This window comes from Rhincodon typus, chromosome 6 (genome assembly GCF_021869965.1).
Source record: "Rhincodon typus isolate 14 chromosome 6, sRhiTyp1.1, whole genome shotgun sequence".
Lineage (NCBI taxonomy): Eukaryota > Metazoa > Chordata > Chondrichthyes > Orectolobiformes > Rhincodontidae > Rhincodon > Rhincodon typus.
The window spans coordinates 27,800,580-27,823,119 of record NC_063337.1 but is presented as its reverse complement, the minus strand read 5'-3'; the positions used below and the strand labels follow the sequence as shown (position 1 = coordinate 27,823,119).

At 37.6% G+C, this 22,540-nt stretch overlaps 2 protein-coding genes across 2 annotated transcripts in view; one reads left to right on the top strand and one right to left on the bottom strand.

The window, feature by feature from the left end:
- The window catches only part of nbeaa (neurobeachin a), an 831,637-nt gene that overhangs the window by 565,444 nt on the left and 243,653 nt on the right, over positions 1-22,540 (top strand). Inside the window, exons 39-40 of the mRNA XM_048597909.1 lie at positions 2,614-2,757; positions 6,620-6,756. Of these exons, the coding sequence (XP_048453866.1) occupies positions 2,614-2,757; positions 6,620-6,756 (281 nt within the window). The remainder of the gene's footprint in view (positions 1-2,613; positions 2,758-6,619; positions 6,757-22,540) is intronic.
- mab21l1 (mab-21-like 1) lies at positions 9,758-12,832 on the bottom strand. Its single transcript, XM_020520791.2, has 2 exons — positions 12,758-12,832; positions 9,758-11,453 (listed from the first exon to the last, which is right to left on the bottom strand). Exon 2 carries the CDS (start codon positions 11,353-11,355, stop codon positions 10,276-10,278), a length of 1,080 nt encoding a protein of 359 aa, XP_020376380.1. The 5' UTR covers positions 11,356-11,453; positions 12,758-12,832; the 3' UTR covers positions 9,758-10,275.

Here is a 22,540-nt window from a genome sequence, read left to right as displayed (position 1 = left end):
GGCAGATGTACTACTCACATGTGTCTTCCTCCAATTGTTATTTCTTGCCTGTACCACAGAGAATCTACATCTTCAAATACAAGGTCACTTTTTGCTTTTGCACTAATTCCATCTTGTACCAACAAAGCTATTGTACCACCTTTGCCTGTCCTTTTGAAAATCAGATGCTGCTGACTATTTAGCTCCCGGCTTTGATCTCTGTAACAGCTATAACACCCATTTACCCCTGTTGGTGTTGTTAATTTATTTACTTTGTTCTAAACATTACAGACATTTAAGTGAAGAGCCAAATTATTTTGCCTTTTGACCATTTTTTCCTCATTGGATCCTATTTACTGCTGATTTTCTATGTTTGTACACTATGTCTCGTCCTGTCCCACTCTGTGTGCCAATACCTAAATAGCTACCATATAATACCATCATACGCTTTTCTTTGTAAGCTTAAGTATTTCCTTTCCCGAACCCTCCTACCCATCTATCTTGTTTAAAGGGTTCTGTATTTCCCTGGATATTTGGTCAGAATGCCACAACTGGAACCGTTCCTTTCTATCCCAGTTCTGGTGCCAGTGTGTGATGAACTGAAAAATATTCCAACTACAGCAGTGTTTCAGCCATGCACTTAATTTTTTTTTAACCCTATCCCAATTTGACCTTGTCTTAGGTAGTAATCCTGAGATTATTAATGGAGGCTTTGTTTTTTTTTCACTTTAACTCCTAACTGTACAAGTTCTTCTAGTAGAACCTCATTTCTAGAATGTGGAATTTTGAAGTTCTCTTGATTATTTTTTTGAAAGGTATCCATTTTACATTTACAGCATTGAATTTAGTTTTTGTTCTTTCCTAGATTTGTTTTTGAAAGATACAGACCCCTCTTGGGAATCCTCATAATATTTCAGACACAGTATTCATTTTAAATGCTTTCTAAGTGACTTAATCTGAAGAAGTTTCAACTGAAATAAAGAAGGAAAGTACTGCAGAAACTCAAGTCTGGCAACATCTGTGGAAAGAAAACCAGTTACCATTTAGAATGAATGAAACATTAACTATGTTTCTGTCTTCACAGATGCCGCCAGACCTGCTAAGTTTCGGAAAATGCTGTATCTGTGTATTTATGTAATTCAATAACCTTCCAGTTTATTGCATGCCATTGTATTTGTTGGCATGTTGACTGCCAATCAACTTTATATTTTCAAAAATAAAATTAACAAAGAGGATTCAGTATGTAATTGACGACAATTTTATTCTGTATTGAACAAGTGCTGTTTTCCTACAGTACTTCATTATACAGCACTCTATTTCGAAGAGGTTGCTGCACTGCAAATAAAACGAACCTGTGTACCAATGATTTTGTTGTGTTCCAGGATTCCACATTGGCGCCAAATCTGTGCCGCCCATACCATGGAGGCCAAACCTCCTATCCTCGTGTGTCTATAAGTAGGGAATAGAACCTATCGGGGAAAAAAAGCTATGTAATTGTACGCTTTCACAAGACGAAATATCTGTTACGCGGTAAACTACAGATATTTTTATCCACAAGGTGGAGCTCAGAAATAAATTGTAGTAAGAGATTGCCATTTCCAAAGTAGCTTGAAAAAAAGATAATTTCTGTTAGAACGAAATATTAACTATCCACCTTGATTCCAAAGCTGATTTTTAATGTTTTTGGCATTCCTAACCATTCAGTTCTTTCCAATTCAAATATTAATTGTGTCACTAAAAGAGCTGTCTTTTTTTGCTGCCCGCTTTTTTCTGGTCTGTGATTGACACATCAAAACGTAATTTAAAAAGCTAAGAGCTAGGCTGGATCCCCATGACCTAGACCTAAGCCATTCCCCCGTCTCTTTCTCTCACTAAGTTCAATGGACAATGTTCATGGAGAAAAAAAAGCGATTAAAAAGTTCTTAGTGAAGAACTATGAATGAGCTGGTTAAAATGAGATACAAAACTTTTTTGAGTTGTACGTAACACGTTCTTAGATAAACCCAAAAGTGAATGCATAATAATAAAATCAAAATATTGCAGCTGCTGGAAATCTGAAATGCGAAAAGAACGTCCTGAACTATGGAGAGAGAAACGGAGTTACGTTTGAAGTCGAATTTGACTCTTCTCCGGAAATGCCTTAACATTTATAAATGAGTTTTATTTTATTAGCTAGATTTTACGTGGATATCCTTTCTTAAGAGGCGGTGTGCTTTAGTTTGTACTATTAGCATTTGCATGCATTTATAAAATGACAAATGCAATGTTAAACAAATATAAAACTAGTCTCAACATATGACGGATCGATCATATTGTGATTAAGATATTTTGAACACAATGTTAGTGTTCTTGTCCTTAGTTTATATGCAGACATATTGTAGGTCGGAACCAGAAGCGCGCTACAATTACTTGTTTTACGAACTACAGTTGTATTCTGACGCTCTAATAAAACGGTCCCTTCAAAAAATAGATATTTTCAAAAAACATTCAAATGTTTACCGAAGATATTTGTCTTTGTTCCGCAAAAATGTTTTTAAAATTTGTATGTAAATTATTGAAAACCTCTGTTGAAAGAGGAATTTAACAGGTTTGCGTATGAGGAGGAGTTCTTTCAAAGTATGATTCTTCTTACAGGTGCAGAAGAGGATGTTATAAAGTCGAAGAAAACTTTCCGGACCCAGGCAATTGTGAATCAGAACGCGGAAACCGAGCTCATGTTAGAGGGCGATGATGATACCGTCAGTCTGTTACAAGAGAAAGAGATCGACAATCTGGCAGGTAATCACCAGTAGACAAAGAGGATGAGTTGCTCTGTCTAGCAGGTAGCCACCTTATTATAATGAAAAATCTAGTGATGTGTTCGTCTGAGATAGTAAGAATTGCAGATGCTGGAGTCAGAGATAACACAGTGTGGAGCTGGAGGAACACAGCAGGCCAGGCAGCATCAGAGAAGCAGGAAAGTTGACTTTTCGGGTCGGGACCCTTCTTCTGCTGTATACACCTCTAAAGTTCCACATTCAAACGGAACCTCGCCAGTACAGTAAGAGAAATGAATAGTTCAGAGAAATGTTCATGTTTTGTAGCACGATAGCCTCCACAAGATTGAAAAGGCTATCCATAATCTGCCAATTTCCGAAACTCCAGGAACAAGATCAATATATGTGCTGGCGCATTAACCGCCATTACATTGTTCATGCAGTTTCTGAAGATGATGCATTGCTATAATACAGCAATAGAACATAATTCTATAGTTTTCTATATATTCTATTGCCATATCATAACGTTAAAGGTGGAAAATTAAACACTAATTATTTGCGTAAAGTTACGTTGTGAACTGATTGAAAAACGTTTTTTCAAAAAATACATTGTTTTCAATTAATAAATTATTGGTTTAAATGAGCCTATTTAGAATATCGTATTTACAATATGTCATGAACGAGACTTTTGAAGTAAGTTTCGTGTAGTTATTATTCTCTTCAATACAGATGGATCGTCCGAACTTCTAGTTTGGTTTGATCGCAAGTTGCATTACTATTCCTTTAAACAATACATCTTGTTCACTTCTATTCCAGCGCTTTTTTGTGTGCGAGTCTTTCTTTCCAGAGGCAAGTCACAAATTTACTACATCAGACCTCTAAAGGAGACACTTTTTCACTAGCAGTTGTTTTACAAAATATCTAAAATGACCATGTGATCTAATAATGGACTGTAAAAACTAATATCGCAGTAAATTGCTAATACTGTTTTTTCTGAAGATGAACGTCAACTGGTGATGCATTGCTATTTGTTTAACCAAATATATTTCCTAATGTTACGACTTGGCTAAGAAAACTGATCTACTAATGGTTGCTGTTTCAACTGATTTTTCCTCATCATTAAACTTGTTTTTTGAATTTAATAAATTCACAACAAATGGTAAAATTAAACAGTACAATACCAGACAAGCCTCATTATTATGACCAAATGATTTGATGTGTCGGTTATATTCTGTGCAAATATTTTCAAAGGAATGATGAATATAAAATTTCAAAAGTACAAACTAAACCTTTAAATTCTGTTAAGATGTTTTTACTATAATTGAATGTTTTTCAGAGTTTAAACGTGCTGGACTAATTCCAGTTCACAGTGCAGCTTTCCTGTCAATTATCTCAAAAAGCTTTTTCTTCACTTTTTTTCTTTTTTTATCGGTGCACCAAATATTTTCTGCTGGATCAAGGTTTGATTCGCCATATCACAAGTCTTTTGCTTTTTTACAATTCATCTGTTGCGTACCCGGGAAGACAAGTCTGAGTCAGGTCATTGGTTTTCTCTGTTCTCTCACTACGTTTCCACGGGGGCGGGGTTTTCATCTTTGCATTTTCCGCGTTCTCAGTTTAAATCAACATGAAAGCCGCAGCCCAAAGATTTTTATTATTCTCGGGTATCTCTTCCCGCATACCCCTTGGCTCCTAGGCTTGAGTGATCTGTTTTGCCGAATGATCTATAGGTTTAGGTTGCTGTCATTTTCCTTGTTGCATGACTACGTCTTTGCTCTTAAGGACGGATCTCAATGCTTTTATTGCCTTCACTAATATCACGATTTTTGCTTCTGGCCTTTCCCGATTTCAGCACGTTTTTTGTGTACTTATGAGCCATCGTCGTAAATCGGATAAACCTCTAGATTTTTTTCCACATTTCTTTCCTTTGTTAGTAGCTCCACGTTATCTATATCCTGAGTTGTCAATACTTGACATCTCCACCCTTACTCTTAAAGTGCCCATCCCGTCGCGTATCTACGAATTTCACAGACAAACAGTGATATTGGCCAAGTGTTAAAGAATTCCGGTGCTGCAGTGCTGTTTTATCCACGGTAAATATTGCAGGTGGTTATAATCTAGGTTTTTAAAAAATAGATGTAAACGTTAATTTCCATTTGAACAATGATGTAGAAAAAACTGAGCTTCACGTCAACATCCATTTAGTGGGTGTTACTTGGAACTGACTAATTAATTACATGCGAATATAAACATATACGTGCTCACGACGTGGATGTTTTAGCAGCTTTTTTTTAAAAAATCTGATCGGAATATACGTTGTGCAAGAAACAAAAGTATACATTCAGTCCATTAATGTGAGCTATAGTTTTGAAACCATTCAAATATAAATGGCTAAACTGTATTTCTTTAAAAAGCAGGAAACATTTACACAGACCAACTACAAAAAAGCAGTTGACATACATACACATTTTAAGGATTCAGCCTTTCGTAAAATCAGGCCAGAACAGATTCCATTAGACGGTATCTCCAACTTTATTCAAATTAAGTTCTGATAATAGACTGTTTTATTCCCGGCGATATTTAAACAAACAAAAACAGTTTTCATAGTCGATTCGTTCTCAGATGTTTGAGTGTGTGTTTATTTGAGTACTGTTTTATGCAAACATTTTAATATTGGATCCTAATTATGGAGCCGCTATCCCATGAGAGATTAAAACGTAATCTCTTTCTTACGGCTGCACTGGATTAACCTCAAATTGTCCCAGTCTTTCTCTAATTCCCTCCAGGCTACAGTACAATGTTTATATCCTCTCTAAATGTTCTGCAGTTAGGATTCTACACTATGTAATTAGTGTTTTGGAAAGCGCCTTCCCGTCGAAAAGAAACGAACATCGATAAATTCTAAATATTTTATCTGAATCAGTAAACATTTCTTCTAAGAGATCTAAAACCAAGACCTTCGCGCGGTGCTTTCTCCAAGCACAAAAGAGGGGAGCTTTGGGAATACACACCAAATCCACTTGTAATCTTGCCACAATATCGAACATAATTGGTTGAGCAGCCCAGATTAAGATTGATGAGAAATTAAAGGAGCAGTTCAGTGTAGTAGTGATCGATAGAATATACCTATGATAAAGATTTTGAGTTTGGCTAGTTGTGGCCGATATGGATAATGTTGGAACGAGAGTACACAGAATCCAGATGATAGTATTTCACGTGATGGTCAGCTGACTGAGATCAGCAATATATCGAGAAAACTTTAGATGTGTTTACAGTGTAGAGCAAGACCTGAAATAGACTCTACGTATTTTTCCATTCCATTGTTAGTGATCAAAGTATTTGAAGATATTATTTGAAAACTACCGACGCATTTTACCAACGTGTAAAGGCGTTTTGTGTAAAACAAATGTTGATCTGTTTTCTATACTGTGCAGTGCGTATACTTTATTGTGATATATTTGAGACTTACAAAAACGTTGGGTTCTGATTTTCCACGTTATTTCAAAGTTAATCTATGAAGAACGTTCACATCAATGAAATGTACTTCAGAATGCGTTGTGGAACTGAAATGGTTCATGATCTTGTTCAGAAACCCCTACACATATAGTTATCTAATGATCTGTCATAGTGATATCTCAGAAAGTATCAATAACATTTTTTTTCTTTAGGTTTATGTGCATTCATGATAATATTGCGCGTGCTAAGTAACGTTCCATTAAGTGCATGATTGAATGTGAACATTGGTGCACGGTGCATGAAGAATATTCCGAAGTGATTGCGGTGAATTGATTTGGTCAAAGTATTGCATTGAAAATGGCCTGTATATTTGAAATAACGTTGCCCGCTAAAATCTATAAAATAAAGATTTGCATATCCACTTGCAGGGCCTGTTGTCCTGAGTACTCCAGCTCAGTTAATCGCACCGGTGGTCGTTGCTAAAGGAACCTTGTCTATCACCACCACAGAAATCTATTTTGAAGTAGAAGAGGATGACCAAGGGTTTAAAAAAATCGACCCAAAAGTAGGTTAATTTGATCTATCTACATCAGAACTATGGTGTGTATTTGTGGTTAAGTCTCATTTCTCTTATATTTAATTTCACTTTTACATAATGCTAAAGTGCAATATTCGTGCATGGAAAGAATAGCGACTTTGAAAACTTTTACACAAACATTACTGAAATCCGTATTTGTTTTTTTTGGCTAGCAATATAAAATGACGTTTTGATAAATTACAACGAATTATAGGAACAGTCAGTTTTGTACTAGTTTTATATTGTTAGCGAAGTTAGAAAATACTATAAATGATCTACAATTACCTCAATTTTCGTAATAAACTTAGAATTACTAGAAATATTTCTGTAATCTTAGTTGAAAGAAGGTCATACTTCGGAACAGAAAAGGAAAACAAGTATTTTGCAAATTTTGCTATTTCCAATAGTTGTGTATTTTTGAAAATCTCACTCTAATGTGTGATTTAAAGAAATACTTTTTTCCCTCTTTTATTTCTGCCCCCATTAATATTACACACGTTGACCGAAGAGACTCGACCGAACTAATATTTATGTTCAATAAAATTGATCGACCCGTATTTTGCAGCCATGTCAGATTCACATCTTCAAAAGTAACGCTGCCTATAAACAAGCTTTGTGGCCGAGTCAGTTTCACAGTTGGGACACAGCTATGGTGCCTTGGGATGTAGTAATAAATCCATGTTATGTGGAGCCCATTGGGAGCATATTGTAAAATGTAATACTGAAGCTATCTTCACTTTAAATTATATTGCTGGATGTATTGATCACGTGTTCGAGTCCCATTCCGAAATATTTCAGAAGTTCTGCACGCGTGTCAGTATATGTGATATTCAGTACAACAAACAGACGTCAAAAAGTGTTTGATATCTGCATCTCTTGAGACTCGTTTATTTAAAGTAGCCGATACGTTTTGATGAGGCTCAAGCGAATGAAACTGGCAGGACTAAAGACGGGAGTTGATCTTTCACCTAGTCTGTACGGGCCCACAAAAAGTTGACGGCTTTTTCAAACCGCGATATTTAGGCCTTGGCCCCGTTTTATTGCAGCTGTTTATCTCCTATGCTGCCTGCAGTTCAAACATTTACAATGTTGCAGTACCTTAAGTATAGTTGCGAGGACCAAACGGACAAAACAGTACTTGGTATCTAACTTAGTTACGATTTATAATTTTATTTTGGTGTAACATGTTGAAACTAATATCTATGTACGTTTTACAAACGTAGAATTTAATTAAATATAACAGTCTCTTATGGACTTCTCTTTTAAGGCTCAACTTGACCTCTCCATCGCGATTTTATCCCGTTCTCATAAACTTGGTTTACGTTTATATTATACACCAAGCCATTCATGAAACACATAACAGCAAATCTGGACAAAACCCTTAACATTCAAATAATAACACATCTTAAGTTAACCAACAAAGAATACTAATGGTTTGTTTCCAAATGTCATATACTTGTTTTCACCATGGTGTACACAAAGTAACACATGGCAGGACAGTTTGGGTCTATTTCACCCACTAACTTTCGTACTTAACGACAGTGACGGGCATTGATTAACGTTGTGTAATTTTTACTAGTCTTTTAGTTTCTTTAAAACTTGTTGTAATTGGGTACACTTTGAATTATTAGCACAATATTTTATTTAAACAAATGCATCATCCATGTTATAGTTAATAAATTGTTTTGATTTGGTTGTAATCTGCAATTAAAATCTACTCGTTATTGAGAAATCAGTTGAATTCATCTTAGTCTGCGCATTACTAGTATTACATTTTCTTTCGTTCTTGCATGAAAACGTAATAATTAACTGTGGTACTTGTCTTTATTTGGAAGCAATTATTACAGGGTTATGGTTGGCTGGGTAACACAAGAAACTTGATGGAACAGTTTATGGTTTTATAAGGGGCTAATGGCGTGTTTCATAAACATCCATTTTTAACGAAAATTCGACTAAATTACATTTAGTTTTAAATATTTGAAAAGGGCATATTGCATATGGTCATTGCTCAAATTCCAGAAAATACAAATCAGTTCCTTTGCAAGTTTATTTTTAATAGGATGGAAGCAATTTTGATCGAGCTGCGAAATAGTTTGCTGTGTTACATTAAAACAATACTGTTTTCTTCACCTCGTCTTAGTATTTCTGCTCATGTTCTGCTTTATGAGTTTGTATCTCTACTGTGTTTTCGTAAAGCTGAGAGCCCAGAATGCCCAGAGAAGATTAACCGGTTTTACTGCACCCATTCAACACTATTATCCGGACATTTAAAAATACTTTGAGACAACAAAAAAAGATCATTGTCATCGTATATTCCTGGTTAGATCAGTTCGATTAAAATTAACTTAAAAATTCACCGGTATGTTGACAAATTTGCTGCCCTTTGATGTTAAAATTTTACGCCATTCCTCAATGAGGTTTCATATGTAAACATGTTAAACGTCCGTTTAAGCCCGCTCCTCCTTTATCTAATGAACATATTAGTGGTCGTATGCATTAAGTGTGTTGTCCAGACTTTTATTATCCACGCCTTATTCTAAATTCCTAGGTTAAACAATAGATTCTAATGCTATTTCAATGCAATAATAGGTTTCGATAAAATAAAATTTACGCGTTTTTGTTAGAGAATTGCAACAGCGTGTTTTTCTACAGAATCCCATACTTGTTACACCTCTTCTAAAAAGTATTTCCAAAAACATAACCCATTACGTTAATTCCTAATTTTGTTTATACGTGCATTTATAACATTTTTTAAAACAATACTGTTTGTTTTACGTCATCAACCTCAAAACAAATAACTACGTTTCTATAGGCTGTTTACACTAGTTTGTGGCGTTTTTGCACTTTTTGTCATTCGGCGAATTTTTTAAGCAATTAACCTATGTTTGCATTGTTGTAAATATTATGAGACTGGCAAAGTGATTAGTCTTTGACTTCAATTACAGAATATTTGACTTTTAAGTAATTAATTACAAACTGCAAGCAGTAAGAATTTTAATCATTGCTTTTATTAATGTCAAATTAAATATTTTCAGCAACAGGAATTTCAAAATGTTCGTTGTCACAAAATGTTCTAATCCAGTGTCTTCCAAGTGCATATTTTCAATATTTTCTCCAGTATTCGATATTCAAGCATTATGTATACGCAACGTTCAGATTTCCATTTGGATATAGTTTAAATAACAATTCAAGTAATGGTGGAATGAGTAATAAAGGAATGAACAAGCAAAAATCTGAAACGACCACTGTCGCCAGAATGTAAACTTTTGCGTTTGACACATCAGATAGCGATAAACTTCAATTATATTTATCTACAAATACCTTGATGGTAATGTCTTCTTTTAGCAAAAACATGTCCAGCAGTATCCAAAAAGATTGGACCAGTCAGCTTGTTCGTCTAAGAATTCACGGTACACAAAACATCAACAGCCACAACTGAACGACAAATGCGAGTTTTGATATGTAACAAAATAAAAACCACCGTTTAAATATTGTAAGCGTTCACTTTCAAAGTTTTTCTAAGCTTTTGGGGTTGGTGAGTATCTCCCTCGCCAGGCGCCAGGTTTGTTTTGCTGCATTTTCCAAAGCGGTATGTGGTTTGCCCTGAAATAAATCTAGATTGGGTAAGAAATAATGTGGACATCTGCGACACTGAAGGCAGGAGATGAGCTGCAGTAGGATCCCGTTTAGGCGATCTCCCAAACATGACTCGTCCCAGTCTGATTCCCTGGGATGTTTCTCACATTCATAGGAAACCAGAGTTTTCATGTGGTAGTTATTGAGAGGCTGCCCGGGCAGTTCAAGGTGCCGGTCGCGTAAAGTTTTGAGAACGGATAGACATTTCTTCCGACAGCCCCCGAGCAGAAGCCTGTTCTCGGCCTCGGCGAACTGTAAAACCCAAGCATCGCTCTCGGCTGAGCTCTGTTTGCCGGAAAGGGAATAACACTCTTTGGAAAGCAGGTTGAACCCCTCGGCCTTGACCTCCGCCACCCGGTTCGGTCCAGGCCAGGGGATATGAGGCAATGGCCAGTGTGCCGCGCTCCTCGGCCAAATCCCAGTACACTTGAAAGCGGGAGTGATCTGCACGATGTATCGGTCCCTGATCCGGAGCTTCACTTCACTCGTGTCAGCCACCATCTTCACCACGTCCCGGTAACTACATTTGTCCACAGCCTGAGCCACCAGTGTTTGAAACCTGGAGCGGATCTTACGCGCTGAGAGATAACCCGAAGCCGTAATGAATTCCACCCACAGAGACATGCTCCTCTTGCGCCCGTCGCTTAGCTTTAGCACGGCGCAGCCAGGTAAGGAGCCGTCGTCCACGAAGTTGAATACTCCCATCTGGTTTAAGTAGAGGACCACCTCGAACTCGGTAGGTGAAATAACCTCCAACCCTTCGAAGCGGCTGTCGATCTCGTTGAGAGAGCTGATAAACCGTGGCTCCTGCACTTCCACTTCCTTGAGCACGTCTGACACCACTTTGCATACTTCCCTGATGGTCTTGGCTATAGCGGCCTTCCGAGCTTGACATTTCTCATTATAGTACTTGTTTAGATGGTAGACTAGTTTGGCTTGAGCAGCTATCATATTGGGGCAGAGATCCGGGTTGTACACCGGAGTCTCGCAATAGGCTGACGGATCCAATGCGGCCGGTTTTATAGGCGCCAACTTCAGAGAAATAAACTCTGCAATGAAATTAAGTGTTGCAATAAAAAAGACACTTAGATCAGTGTTAATCTCAAAGGGTAGCGTTCATAATAAAATCTGGATGGCAGCGATAGTAGACACCGAACACTGCAATACCAGCAACAACTTCTTATTTGTTTGTTTTCTCTTTCTCTTGCTCGCGCGTTCTCTCTCTCTCTCTCTAAGTTGTCAAGAAGCAGATCAAGTGCATTCCAGCCTGTGCTTCTGAAGCAGCTGATCAGTTTGGAGGAGCACAGATGCTCTGTGGAGTGTAAAATATAAGGCAGGGCCGGGCGTCGGCATCCAATCGCTCTTGGGCTCGTCATTGCCTGCCATTAAATAGAGCTAATTAATCCTAGCATTTTTAAAGAAACTCCAAGTGGCTGCCTGAGACGAAAGAGGAATGTCTAAAAAGGCGCAATCGGATTGTCAGAGGAATACTTGATTTTTGTATGTTGTGGATATTGTCGGACAGAGAAGCTGTTCAGTAATATATAAATAGATGCGGTATTTGATAGCCAGCTGATCTATTAGCCCTCTCATTTTACTCGTTTGGGCAGTGTTTACAATTATGAGGTGTTTGTATAGGCAGGTGCTAATGGCTTGTTTTGGCTGTCGGTTTTCGTCACTTTCAAAGAAAAAAGCCGGTTTCAGCGAAACTCTTCATTTGATTGTCAGATAACAGCTCAAATCCAGTCTTAGAAGGTCTTAGCTCAACAATATAGTTTTTTTTTAAAGTGAGTCTCACAGTCAAATGTTTCCTTATTTGCAAAGAACCGTTTAGTTAATAAACGACATTTATTTTAAGAAAAAATAGGTTATGAAACATCACTTTTAAATCACGTGTTTTGAAAACATTAAAACGTTACGCTCTTGAAACAGCTTTAAAGGAACGTTAACCCACCAGCCTCCAGGAAAACTGATCTGAAACAAAACTTTGAAATCTGTCAGTGAAGTATCATAGGTTTATTCTGTATTTTGATGAACACTTTATGATATTATTTGTGCAGAGGTTTCAAACGATTATTTCATCTTTCAGATTTACAAATGGTCTTTTTTTTCGAGCGATGCCGTTTTCTGCAGCTCCTGCAATTGGAGATTTGCGGTTTAGTGCACTGTAAACCGTGGCTGTCATTGCTCGCAGTCAGAGGCTGCTAACGGTATGATAAAAGGAGATAATTACGTACCACAAAACCGGGCTGCATTAGGGGATATGTCGCTTTTTGTGAAGCAAAGTTAACAACCTGTTCAGTTGTTCGTTGTAGGGAGAAGTATCGCAAATGAATGCGTGTCGATAACTCACCATAATTGACGTAGATTGACTCACGAAATGAGCTAGATTTCTGATTTGTAGGTCAACTCACCAAAACCATTGGTGGGGCTGCTTGGTAAAATCCTTTCAATGTTGGCGCTACTTAAAATGGAGGCACATACATCACGCCGTTTCCAAACGTGGTTTGCTAATTAACACTTGGTTGTGTGAAAAGACAGTTTCAAAATACGAAGTTCATTTTTGATTACCTGTGTAGATTAAATAGATTTCAAGTTAACGTGTATGGAAACCAAAACATTGCGTTACAAAATTAGTACGATATTTTATTTGCCACTTCATTAGAATATTTTAAAGAGAATAGCCGATTTAGTATCAATTAGAGTTGGGGCAGTTTTTTAAACGTTTATGTATTTTTTTAATTGAACATCGTTCGATTTAAAATTATATTTTCTTACAACCTGTGTGTTAGGCGGACGGTAGCACAGCTATCTATATTTCGTATCGAGGCGATTTTGATAATTCTTAATTAACTGTTAAATTCTGAGTCAAATAAAGCATCTGACAATGGAGTCATATTGCAAGCTTCGAATTCGCCAGATTGAGACAGCTTTACAACATGTTTACTTGGCTACTCCTGTTTTCTTTAAATCGAAGAAGGCATTAAACGATGGCTCGAAATACAAAAAATGCGATAAATATAATCATGATTTTATCCACGTGGTAAATGAGCATAAGCTCCTAAGAATTCCTCTTTATTTTTCCGACAATTTTACGTGGAATATTGTGCTCAATGTGCGTCATCTTCGTGAAAGTATTGTAAATTCTAAAAATTGTCTATTTTATAACAACTTGGCACAGCGATTTTACAATCACATTTAGTATGGCGAACAGTAAGTGCTATATAATATAGAACGAATACCTGGTTTGGTGCCTTAATACTGTGCATAATTGAAAGTGAATGGGATTTAAATGCAACAAATATTTTGCCGGTGTGCCGCGATATGCAGATATATAGATCTTGTAATATTAGTGTTCTGGTCCACAGAGTATTGAGTATATGGAGACTGTATTAAAAATGTAATTACATCATACTGTACTTAGAGAATTACAGCTAGTTTGTAAAATGCAAAATTTGATTAAGTTTGTTGGAAGCCAATGATCCAAGCAGTGAAAGATGAAACAGGTTGCTAGTCATTTTGCTTTCTAATAAGAAATAAAGGCAGGAGTATGACTGAGGCAAACTAAATTCCAAATTATGTTTGTTTGTTCTAATCAATGGAGACTAAATAACATTAAATTGACTCTTTATTTAGATTTATGCACTTTGTTTCTTTTAATACCATACTTATCAATATTTAGTTAACACTTATACTGCTGATAAATTCAGAGAAACATAATTGTCCCTAATCTGGCTGTGACTTAAGTTTTTAACACGTTGCTAAAGAACAATGACATGATAGTAAAATTACTCAAATGTCAGAAGAAGCTTCATAGCTATGTTAAAATGTAAATCAGAAGTTAGCTTTTCTCATTACATGTTACTCAATTCTTTCTTATTTTCCTTTGTTTTCCCTTCTACATCTCTTTCCATTCTTTCATCCTCCACCTTTTTATTTTGACATTCTTTGTTTTAATTTCTAGCTAACATATCCAGTTCAAATCATTCTATACCTATAGCTAATTTTTAAATTTATGGTTTTACTTTCCTGTTTTCTTCTTCGAGGTCCAATATCCATTTTGTAAATGGGACTCACATTGGAAAAACTGGTCATCTGTTGCCTAAACTGTCTCCATTGCTGATTTTCTGTCAGAACTACAAAAATAGACATACAATTTTTGAAGTACTTTGATATATCAAACTAAAAATGACTTTTGCAGGGTAAGTTACCTTGTCTTTGGACCCATCATGAATCAGACTTGAATTACATTTCAGATTAAATCTAATACAATATAACTTTCAATAAATCACTAAGATACATTACTAACATGTTTAAAAAGGAACTTAACAATGGATTGATCATTTAAAATATAAGATATAAAAGATTTTAAATGCTTGTAGTTCACACGTTATCAATGAACTATTTCACAAATGATGTCACAGCATTGATTGTTGACTATGTAAATCACGATACCTGTTCAATTTGTACTGTTATTCTGTAGCATAATCCATATGAAAAGTGTTTAGCAAAATAAACACAGAAACAAAATTTTAAGATTTGAGTTTTTTATTCGAATGGTGGTTTTAATCATGGCCACCTTGTTAGAATGTAAAATATAGGTTGATTTAAATCAAAATAATAACTTACAAACTCAATCAATATGAAAAAATGGAAACATTCTCAATGTAAGTGGTAGCTCATCTTAATGGTAAACCTCTCTGTGTTCCATCTGCCTTACTATATCATATTAATTTTGGTCTCTGGGTTAGGAGTGTAGATTAGAGACAATTAAATTATAGAATTGAATCCTATAGCAATTACATCAGTGCAGTGATAGTTTCAAACAATTTCCTATGCCCTCCCCTTTAAAATAACTCTTCAATAAAAAATCTTTCGTGATCAATTTAAATTTAAGATAATATATGGACAATATAATAGAATTTCAAATATTGTATGCAAGTATATCTTTGAAACAAAATTTCAAGTTAAAATCCCTCAACTTAGGAGATAAATAATTCATATTTCGCAATTTGGATGTCAGCTGTTTAAGTATACATTGACACACCATCTTTATCATCACAACAAAGTCGTTCTCCATTTTCCATGATGGTAAATGTAATATGCAGGCAAGGTCAATCTGATCAACATACCCAGCACCTAGTGGTTTGAAATTTATACTGCAGATCACAGATAGCAATGTAAAGTCATACTGTGTGATTCACTTCCAAGGGTAAAGTAGAACAGAAAAGATGAAGGAGAAATAGAAATGTTCCCTCTTCCTTGGGCTCCATCATGGAACAAATGCTAAAAGTCCTTCTAGTCTCCCCAGGATTTAAAAATAACTGTTGGACACACATGTTATAATGTTATAATGTTACAGACATACCATGACACAGTCGTATTATCTATCTTGAAACCCTGGAAGAGCATTGGGAGGTACCAGAGTATCATCAATCTAAACCTACAACAAGCACAGCAGCAATTCACATCTGGTTTGCTTTTTGAAGTATCAAGGCATGGTCAAAAACCCTCAGCAAGTCACAAGTTCTTTCTAAATTTTGAGATTTCATACCACTTGTAAGGATGTGATGGAGTTGTTTTTATTTGTTCATAGGATATGGGCCCTGCTGGCGAGTCCAACATTTATTGTCCATTCATAAATGCCCTCAGGAAGGTTGTGGTGAGTTGTCATCTTGAATTAGTGCAGTCCTTGTGTGTAGATAAACCCACAACACAGTTAGAAGTTAGTTCCAAAATTTTAACCCCACAACAGTGAAGGAATATGGATATAGTCCTAAGTCAGGGCACTGTGCAGCATGGAGGGGAGGTTGCAGGTGATGAAGTTGCCATGCATCAGTTGCCTTTGTCCTTCTACTTGGAAGAAATTGCAGGTTTGGAAGATTTCTGTTTGAAGGGTCCTTTGTGAGTTGCTTCAGTTTGTCTTGTGGATGATACACACGCTGTACCGTGCATCGATGATGGAGGGCATGACTGTTGAAGATCATTGATGGGGTGTCAAGCAAGTTGCTTTGTCTTTCATGGTGTCATGCTTCTAGAGTGTTATTGGAGCTGCACCCATCAGGCAAGTGAAGAATACTGTACCACCCTTCTGCCTTGTACCATGTGGTCAAGCTTTGGGAAGACATGAGGTGAGTTACTCAATGAAGAATTCCTAACCTCACCTGCTTTTGCAGCTGTATTATTTATATAGCTGTTTCATTTCAGTTTCTGGTCATTGGTAATCCAGCAATAGTAATGCCATTGAATGTTAGGGGAGATAGTTTGAGTTTCTCATGTTTGAGATAGGTATTGCCTAGCACTTGTCTGGTGTGAATGTTACTTGCCAGTGATCAGTCCAGATCTGGATGTTTGTTCAGATCTTGTTGCATATAGATATGATTCCTTCAGTGGCAGAGAAGTAGTGAATGGTGCTGAACATTATATAAGTATCAGCAAATGTCTTATGATCAAAGGGAAGTCATACTCAGTTCAGTGCTAAATGGCTTTCAGTGATAGTCACTGGATTCACCCCTAGTCTTCAACACTTTTTCCCATGTTTTGACCAAGGCTGTAATGAGTTCAAAAGCTGAGTGGCCCATACGGAACCAAAACTAAGAGCCAATGAACTAGTTATTGATGAGCAAGTGATAGCTCAGTCAAAAATCCCTTCCATCATTTTACTGATGATCCAGATCAGACTTATAGTGTGTTAATTTTCTGGGTTACATTTATCATGCTTTTTGTGGACAGGACATGCACAGGAAATTTTACATATCGCCAAGTAATTGCTAATGTCGGCTAGGAGGTGAGGCTAGTTCTGGAACACAAGTCTTCAGTACTGTTGCTGAATGTTGACAGTGGTCTTAGCCTTTGCTGTGTCATGTGCCTGCAACCATTTTTTGATATCATGTGGAGTGATGCAAATTAACTGACGTCTGACCCGTGATGTTAGCTCAGGTGGAGACCAAGACGGATCAACCATTCTGCATTTCTGACTGCAGTTGCTTCAGTTTTGTCCTTTGCACTGCTGGGCACTCGAGAGATGGAGATATTTGTGGAGTTTCCCCACTCCAGTTAGTTGCTTAATTGTGGACTGCCATTCACAACTAGATGTGATAGAACTGCAGAATTTAGATCTGATCCACTGATTGTGGGATCGCTTAGCTCTGTCACATGCTGCTTCCACAATTTGGGATACAACTGGTCCTGCATTATAGCTTCACCAGGTTGACAACTGAGTTTTAGGTAAGCTTGCTGCTGTCCTGAACCCTTCATTGAACCAGGGTTGGTTCCTCAGCTTCATGGTCTTGGTAGAGTCAGGGATATGCCAGGCCATGATGTTAAGTGTCGTGGTTGAATACAATTTTACTGCTACTGATGGCCCACAGTACCTCATGGGTGCCCAGTTTTAAGGTGTTAAATCTGTTGAAAGTCTTTCATACTTAGCACAGTGGTGGTACCACACCACAGTAGAGGATATTCGTAATAGCAAGATGGGACTTTGTCACCTCAAGGACTGTGTAGTGGTCACATTGAAACAGATGCATCTGCAACAGAAATGATGAGGTCAAGTAGGTTTTTTCAGTCATGTTGTTCCCTTATCAGCTGCCATAGATCAAATCTAGCAACTACATCCTTTAGGACTCAGCCAGCTCGGGCGATAGCAGAGCTACCGAGCCATTCTTGGTGATGGACATTGAACTCACCCCACTCACAGTACATTGTGTACTCTTGCACTGTCACAACCTCTTTCCAATTGGAGAACGAATTCATCAGCCGAGAGCATTGGGAGTAGGGTAGAGAGGATTGCTTAGTAGTAATCAGGCACTTTCCTTGCCCGTGTTTTATCTGATGCATTGAGGCTTCATGGGATCCAGTGTCAATATTAAGGACTCTGGCAATGCCACTACCTCTGCTGGGTCTGTCCTGCAGGTGGGACAGGACATACCCAGAGATTTTTTATTAATTGACTCATGGGATATGGCATTCACTTGCTGGCATTTGTTGCCCATCTTCAATGCCCTTTTGAAGGTTACGGTGGTCTACATTCTTAAACCACTTTGGCGTGTAGGGATACTGACAAGGCTGTTGGGAACGAAGTTCCAGTATTCTGAGAACGAATGGTGATACAATTGCAAGTCTGGATGGTGTAAACTTGGAGAAGAATTGGAGGGTGCTGATGTACCCATGGTAATGGTGGTTTTCTGGGACATTGTTGATCAGGTATGATTCCATGACTGTGGCTGTGTCAGACTGTTCCTTAACTGGTCTAAAGAACCACTCTCCTAAATTTGGCACAAGGATGACTTTGGAAGGTTACCAGCTGGTCTGCCTGGTTCCTTTTTTTGGACTGCTTAAGTGTGATTTCATATGAAATGACCTGCTGGGCAGTTAAAGAGGCCATTTGGAGAGTCAACCACATTTCTGTAGGTATGGAGTTACATGTTGGTGAGGGGAGGATGGCAGATTTTCTTCTTCAGGTTTGCCTCTTCAGTCTAAATATTCTACAGTGATTTCATGGTTGTCATTAGGCTAATTTATAATTCCAGATTTATTAATTGAATTCACATTTCACCATCTGCCACAGTGAATTTCAGCCTATGACCTGGCCATCTGAATTACTAGTCCATTGTGACATTACCTGTCTGCCACTGCCTCACTGGTGTCAGATAGACTGAACTTGAGATACCTTGCAAGTGACATTGGTCTCATTACGATCAGCTATTTCAGAGGATTCATTTTAAATACATATGCCTTAAGTGTCTACCTGTGCATAATATTTGATGTTTAAAATATTTTCCAGTGGTCAGTGCAAATTTAAATTCATATTTATACTTGTGCTGCATGGTATTAAAACCTTAAATAATTTTCATCTGCTGCAAGTGTAAATATTAAGAAATTTGTTAGCATTATGACACCAACACATGATTATCACATTTTTTATTATTTTAATCTTGAAGTGCGTAAATATTCTTTGCAGCATGTGAACTATGCATATTCATTTTTATCAGATAATATATTCATTCAGATTTTTCATAATGTTACTTTTGTTTTACTTTTTATACTTCAAATAAAACCAGAAAGTAAAAACAGGATTACTTTTACAATGCAAAAATGCTCTTTTATATTTCAGATAATGGTGAAAAACTTATAAGCTAAGGAAAATGTGCAGGTGAAAAATAGGCATTAACAGAGCAATTTTGACAATGACACCCTGACTGTGATAAATAGGGAAGAAAACAGATGGGAAAGTGTGAATTAAAAATAGGAAGCTCAACCCCAACCCATCTATTTTTCATTTTAACAGGGACAGGTTTGGTGGTGTTGGGGTGTGTTTACAGATTGTCAGGAAGTAGATTGGTCACCAGAATCTTTAAGAGACTGATTCCGTTTTATCTCAAGTTTTGTTTTTAATGCCTACTATCTGAAATTCCCAGACCATGGAAATCCCTGCAGATATGTGCCTTTATTGCACAAGTTGGAGGACAGGTGGGGCGAATGCTTTCCTGGCTCATAATGCTTACCTTTCAGACACCCTAGGACTGTCCAACACATCCATGCCCAATGTTGAACAACCCTTAATAATGCTTGATTTCCTCTGCAGTGGCTGATTCCTTTTGACTTCCCCATTATTAGATTCCTGTTATCTAGCCCTGTGTTGATTCACTTAGTCTCCCATTGCTATTTGATATTTACCCACTGGTCCACCATGCCCCTTCTCCCAACAATGTCTGAACTTCTGCCACACAACCTGTGGTCGCTTTACAGCTCAACAGAGCTGTAAAGGGCATTAAGTCAGCAGAGCCTCAGGAAAACCCACTCTTCCAGGTCTCCTATCCAGAAATTCTCCCCTTACTCTTTTCCCAGGATGGAGTTATCAGTCTATTGTCTTTTAAAAAATGTACCTGTACAATACAAACCTGAAGTCCTGTACTTTTCAGAAATCTTATTGTACTTATGAAAATACAATGAGATGTGTATAAACTGCTACAATTTCCGTACTGTCCAGTACCCTAAGCGTCCAGTACCTCAGAGTTGGAAATGGTACAATGAGACTAACTTGCATAAGTTTTAGTTTGTTAAATGCCCAACCCACTATGTAGTTCGATAATTTTTGTGACATTTGAAATTTGTACTTTAAATGATTTACAAGAATTGAAATGACTATATGGTTGTTATATTCAGGCCATTGTCCATACATATTTGAAATATAATACATTTCCTCCCAGAATCGATGAGTTCCATTTAGTTAATTCTATGGAGCATCTGCTTTTGTTTTTCCTTTGTTTTCTTTGTTTTTCTCAATTGTTTTAAAATTATCAGAGCTTTGTTTAATAGTACGGCAAGATTAAAACATTATAGGTGTGACTTATAGTTCACCCTTTTATTACTTAATCTGCTCAATGAATGTGGTGTTGCTTCCCAAATCCTGTTCTATCTTTCCTGGAACTTCATATTTGAATCCCTCCAATCAGGTTTCTATCCCATGCCATGGTATCAAAACAACTCTTATTAAAGTTATAAATGACATCCTTTGTAACTGTTGCAAAGGTAAACTTAGTCTTCTCATCCTTCTCAGCCTGTCTGCAGCCTTTGATGTACCACACCATCCGCTTCCAAAGTCACAGCTAGATGGGACTTCTCTCATCTGGTTCAATTCTAATCTATCTACTTGTAATTAGAGAATTACTTGTTCTGCTTTTGCTTCTGCCACTGTTAGTGTCCGTTAAGAATCTGTTCTTGGTGTCTCCTCTTTCTTATCTGCATGCTGCCCAACCAGCACCATCTGAAAGCAGAGCATTATTTTTTGTATATATGTTGAGAGTACTCCTCTCTACCTCACCAATGTCTCTCTTGACTCATCATTGCTGTTGTTTTGTCTGACCGTATATCTGACATCCAGTATTGGATGAACAGAAATCTTTTCCAATTAAGTTTTGTGAAAACTGACACTATTGTGCGCGGTTCCCACATCAAACTCTATTCCTTAGCTACCAACTCCATCACTTTCCCTGCTATTATTCTGAGCTTAAGCCAGTACATTTGTAACCTTTGTGTCACATTTGATCTGAAGTTGAGGATCTAACCTCACATTTGTGCCATCCAGACCAACTATTTCCTGCTTCAATACATTACCTGACTTCACCCCTGTCTCAGCTCATCTACTCATATCCTTCATCATTCCTTTGTTCTCACAATAAGTCACTATTCCAGTGCACTCTTCTACGTTGTCCTTCCCCTTTAAATTTAACATCATCAAAATCTCTGCTGCCCATGTCTTAATAGCAAATCTCATTCCCTTCTCACCCCTTTGCTTGCTGACCTATATTAGCTCCTTATCAAAAATATCTTCATTTAAAATTATCAACATTGTTTTGTAGTTCCTTTCTGGGCTCAACATATGCCATATCCTACTCTCTCCACTCTTGTAATCCACTTCAGCACCACAACTCTGCAGAAGTGTCACTGGACCTGAAAAGTAAATTCTGCTTTCTCTCCACAAGTGCTGCCAGACTTGCTGAGGTTTTCCAGCAAATGCTGTTTTTGAATCCTCCCAAATATCTACACTCCTAAAATTCTGACATCTAGAGGACAGGGGTCCCTGATTTACTAAAACATCTGACTTTCAAAAGCTTGTACTTGTGAATGAAATCCCATACAGAGGTGTAATTTTCAAGATTTGACATAAGAACGTTTCCTGTACTTATAAATAGCTAATTTATATTGTCCTGCATTGTGTTCCAACTTGTAAACGAATCAACTTGCAAACAGACTCGCTCCACACTCCCCTCCAGCCCCATCACACCCGGCACTTTTCCCTGCAACTGCAGGAAGTGCTACACCTGCCCCCATACCTCCTCCCTCACCCCCATCCCAGGCCCCAAGAAGACATTCCACATCAAGCAGATGTTCACCTGCACATCTGCCAATGTGGTATACTGCATCCGCTGTACCCGGTGTGGCTTCCTCTACATCGGGGAAACCAAGCGGAGGCTCGGGGACCGCTTTGCAGAACACCTACGCTCGGTTCGCAATAAACAACTGCACCTCCCAGTCGCGAACCATTTCACCTCCCCCTCCCATTCCTCAGACGACATGTCCATCCTGGGCCTCCTGCAGTGCCACAACGATGCCACCCGAAGGTTGCAGGAAC

Excerpts from the sequence above, each read along its gene's own strand:
- mab21l1 (XM_020520791.2), bottom strand. The coding sequence starts at position 11,355 with ATGATAGCTGCTCAAGCCAAACTAGTCTACCATCTAAACAAGTACTAT.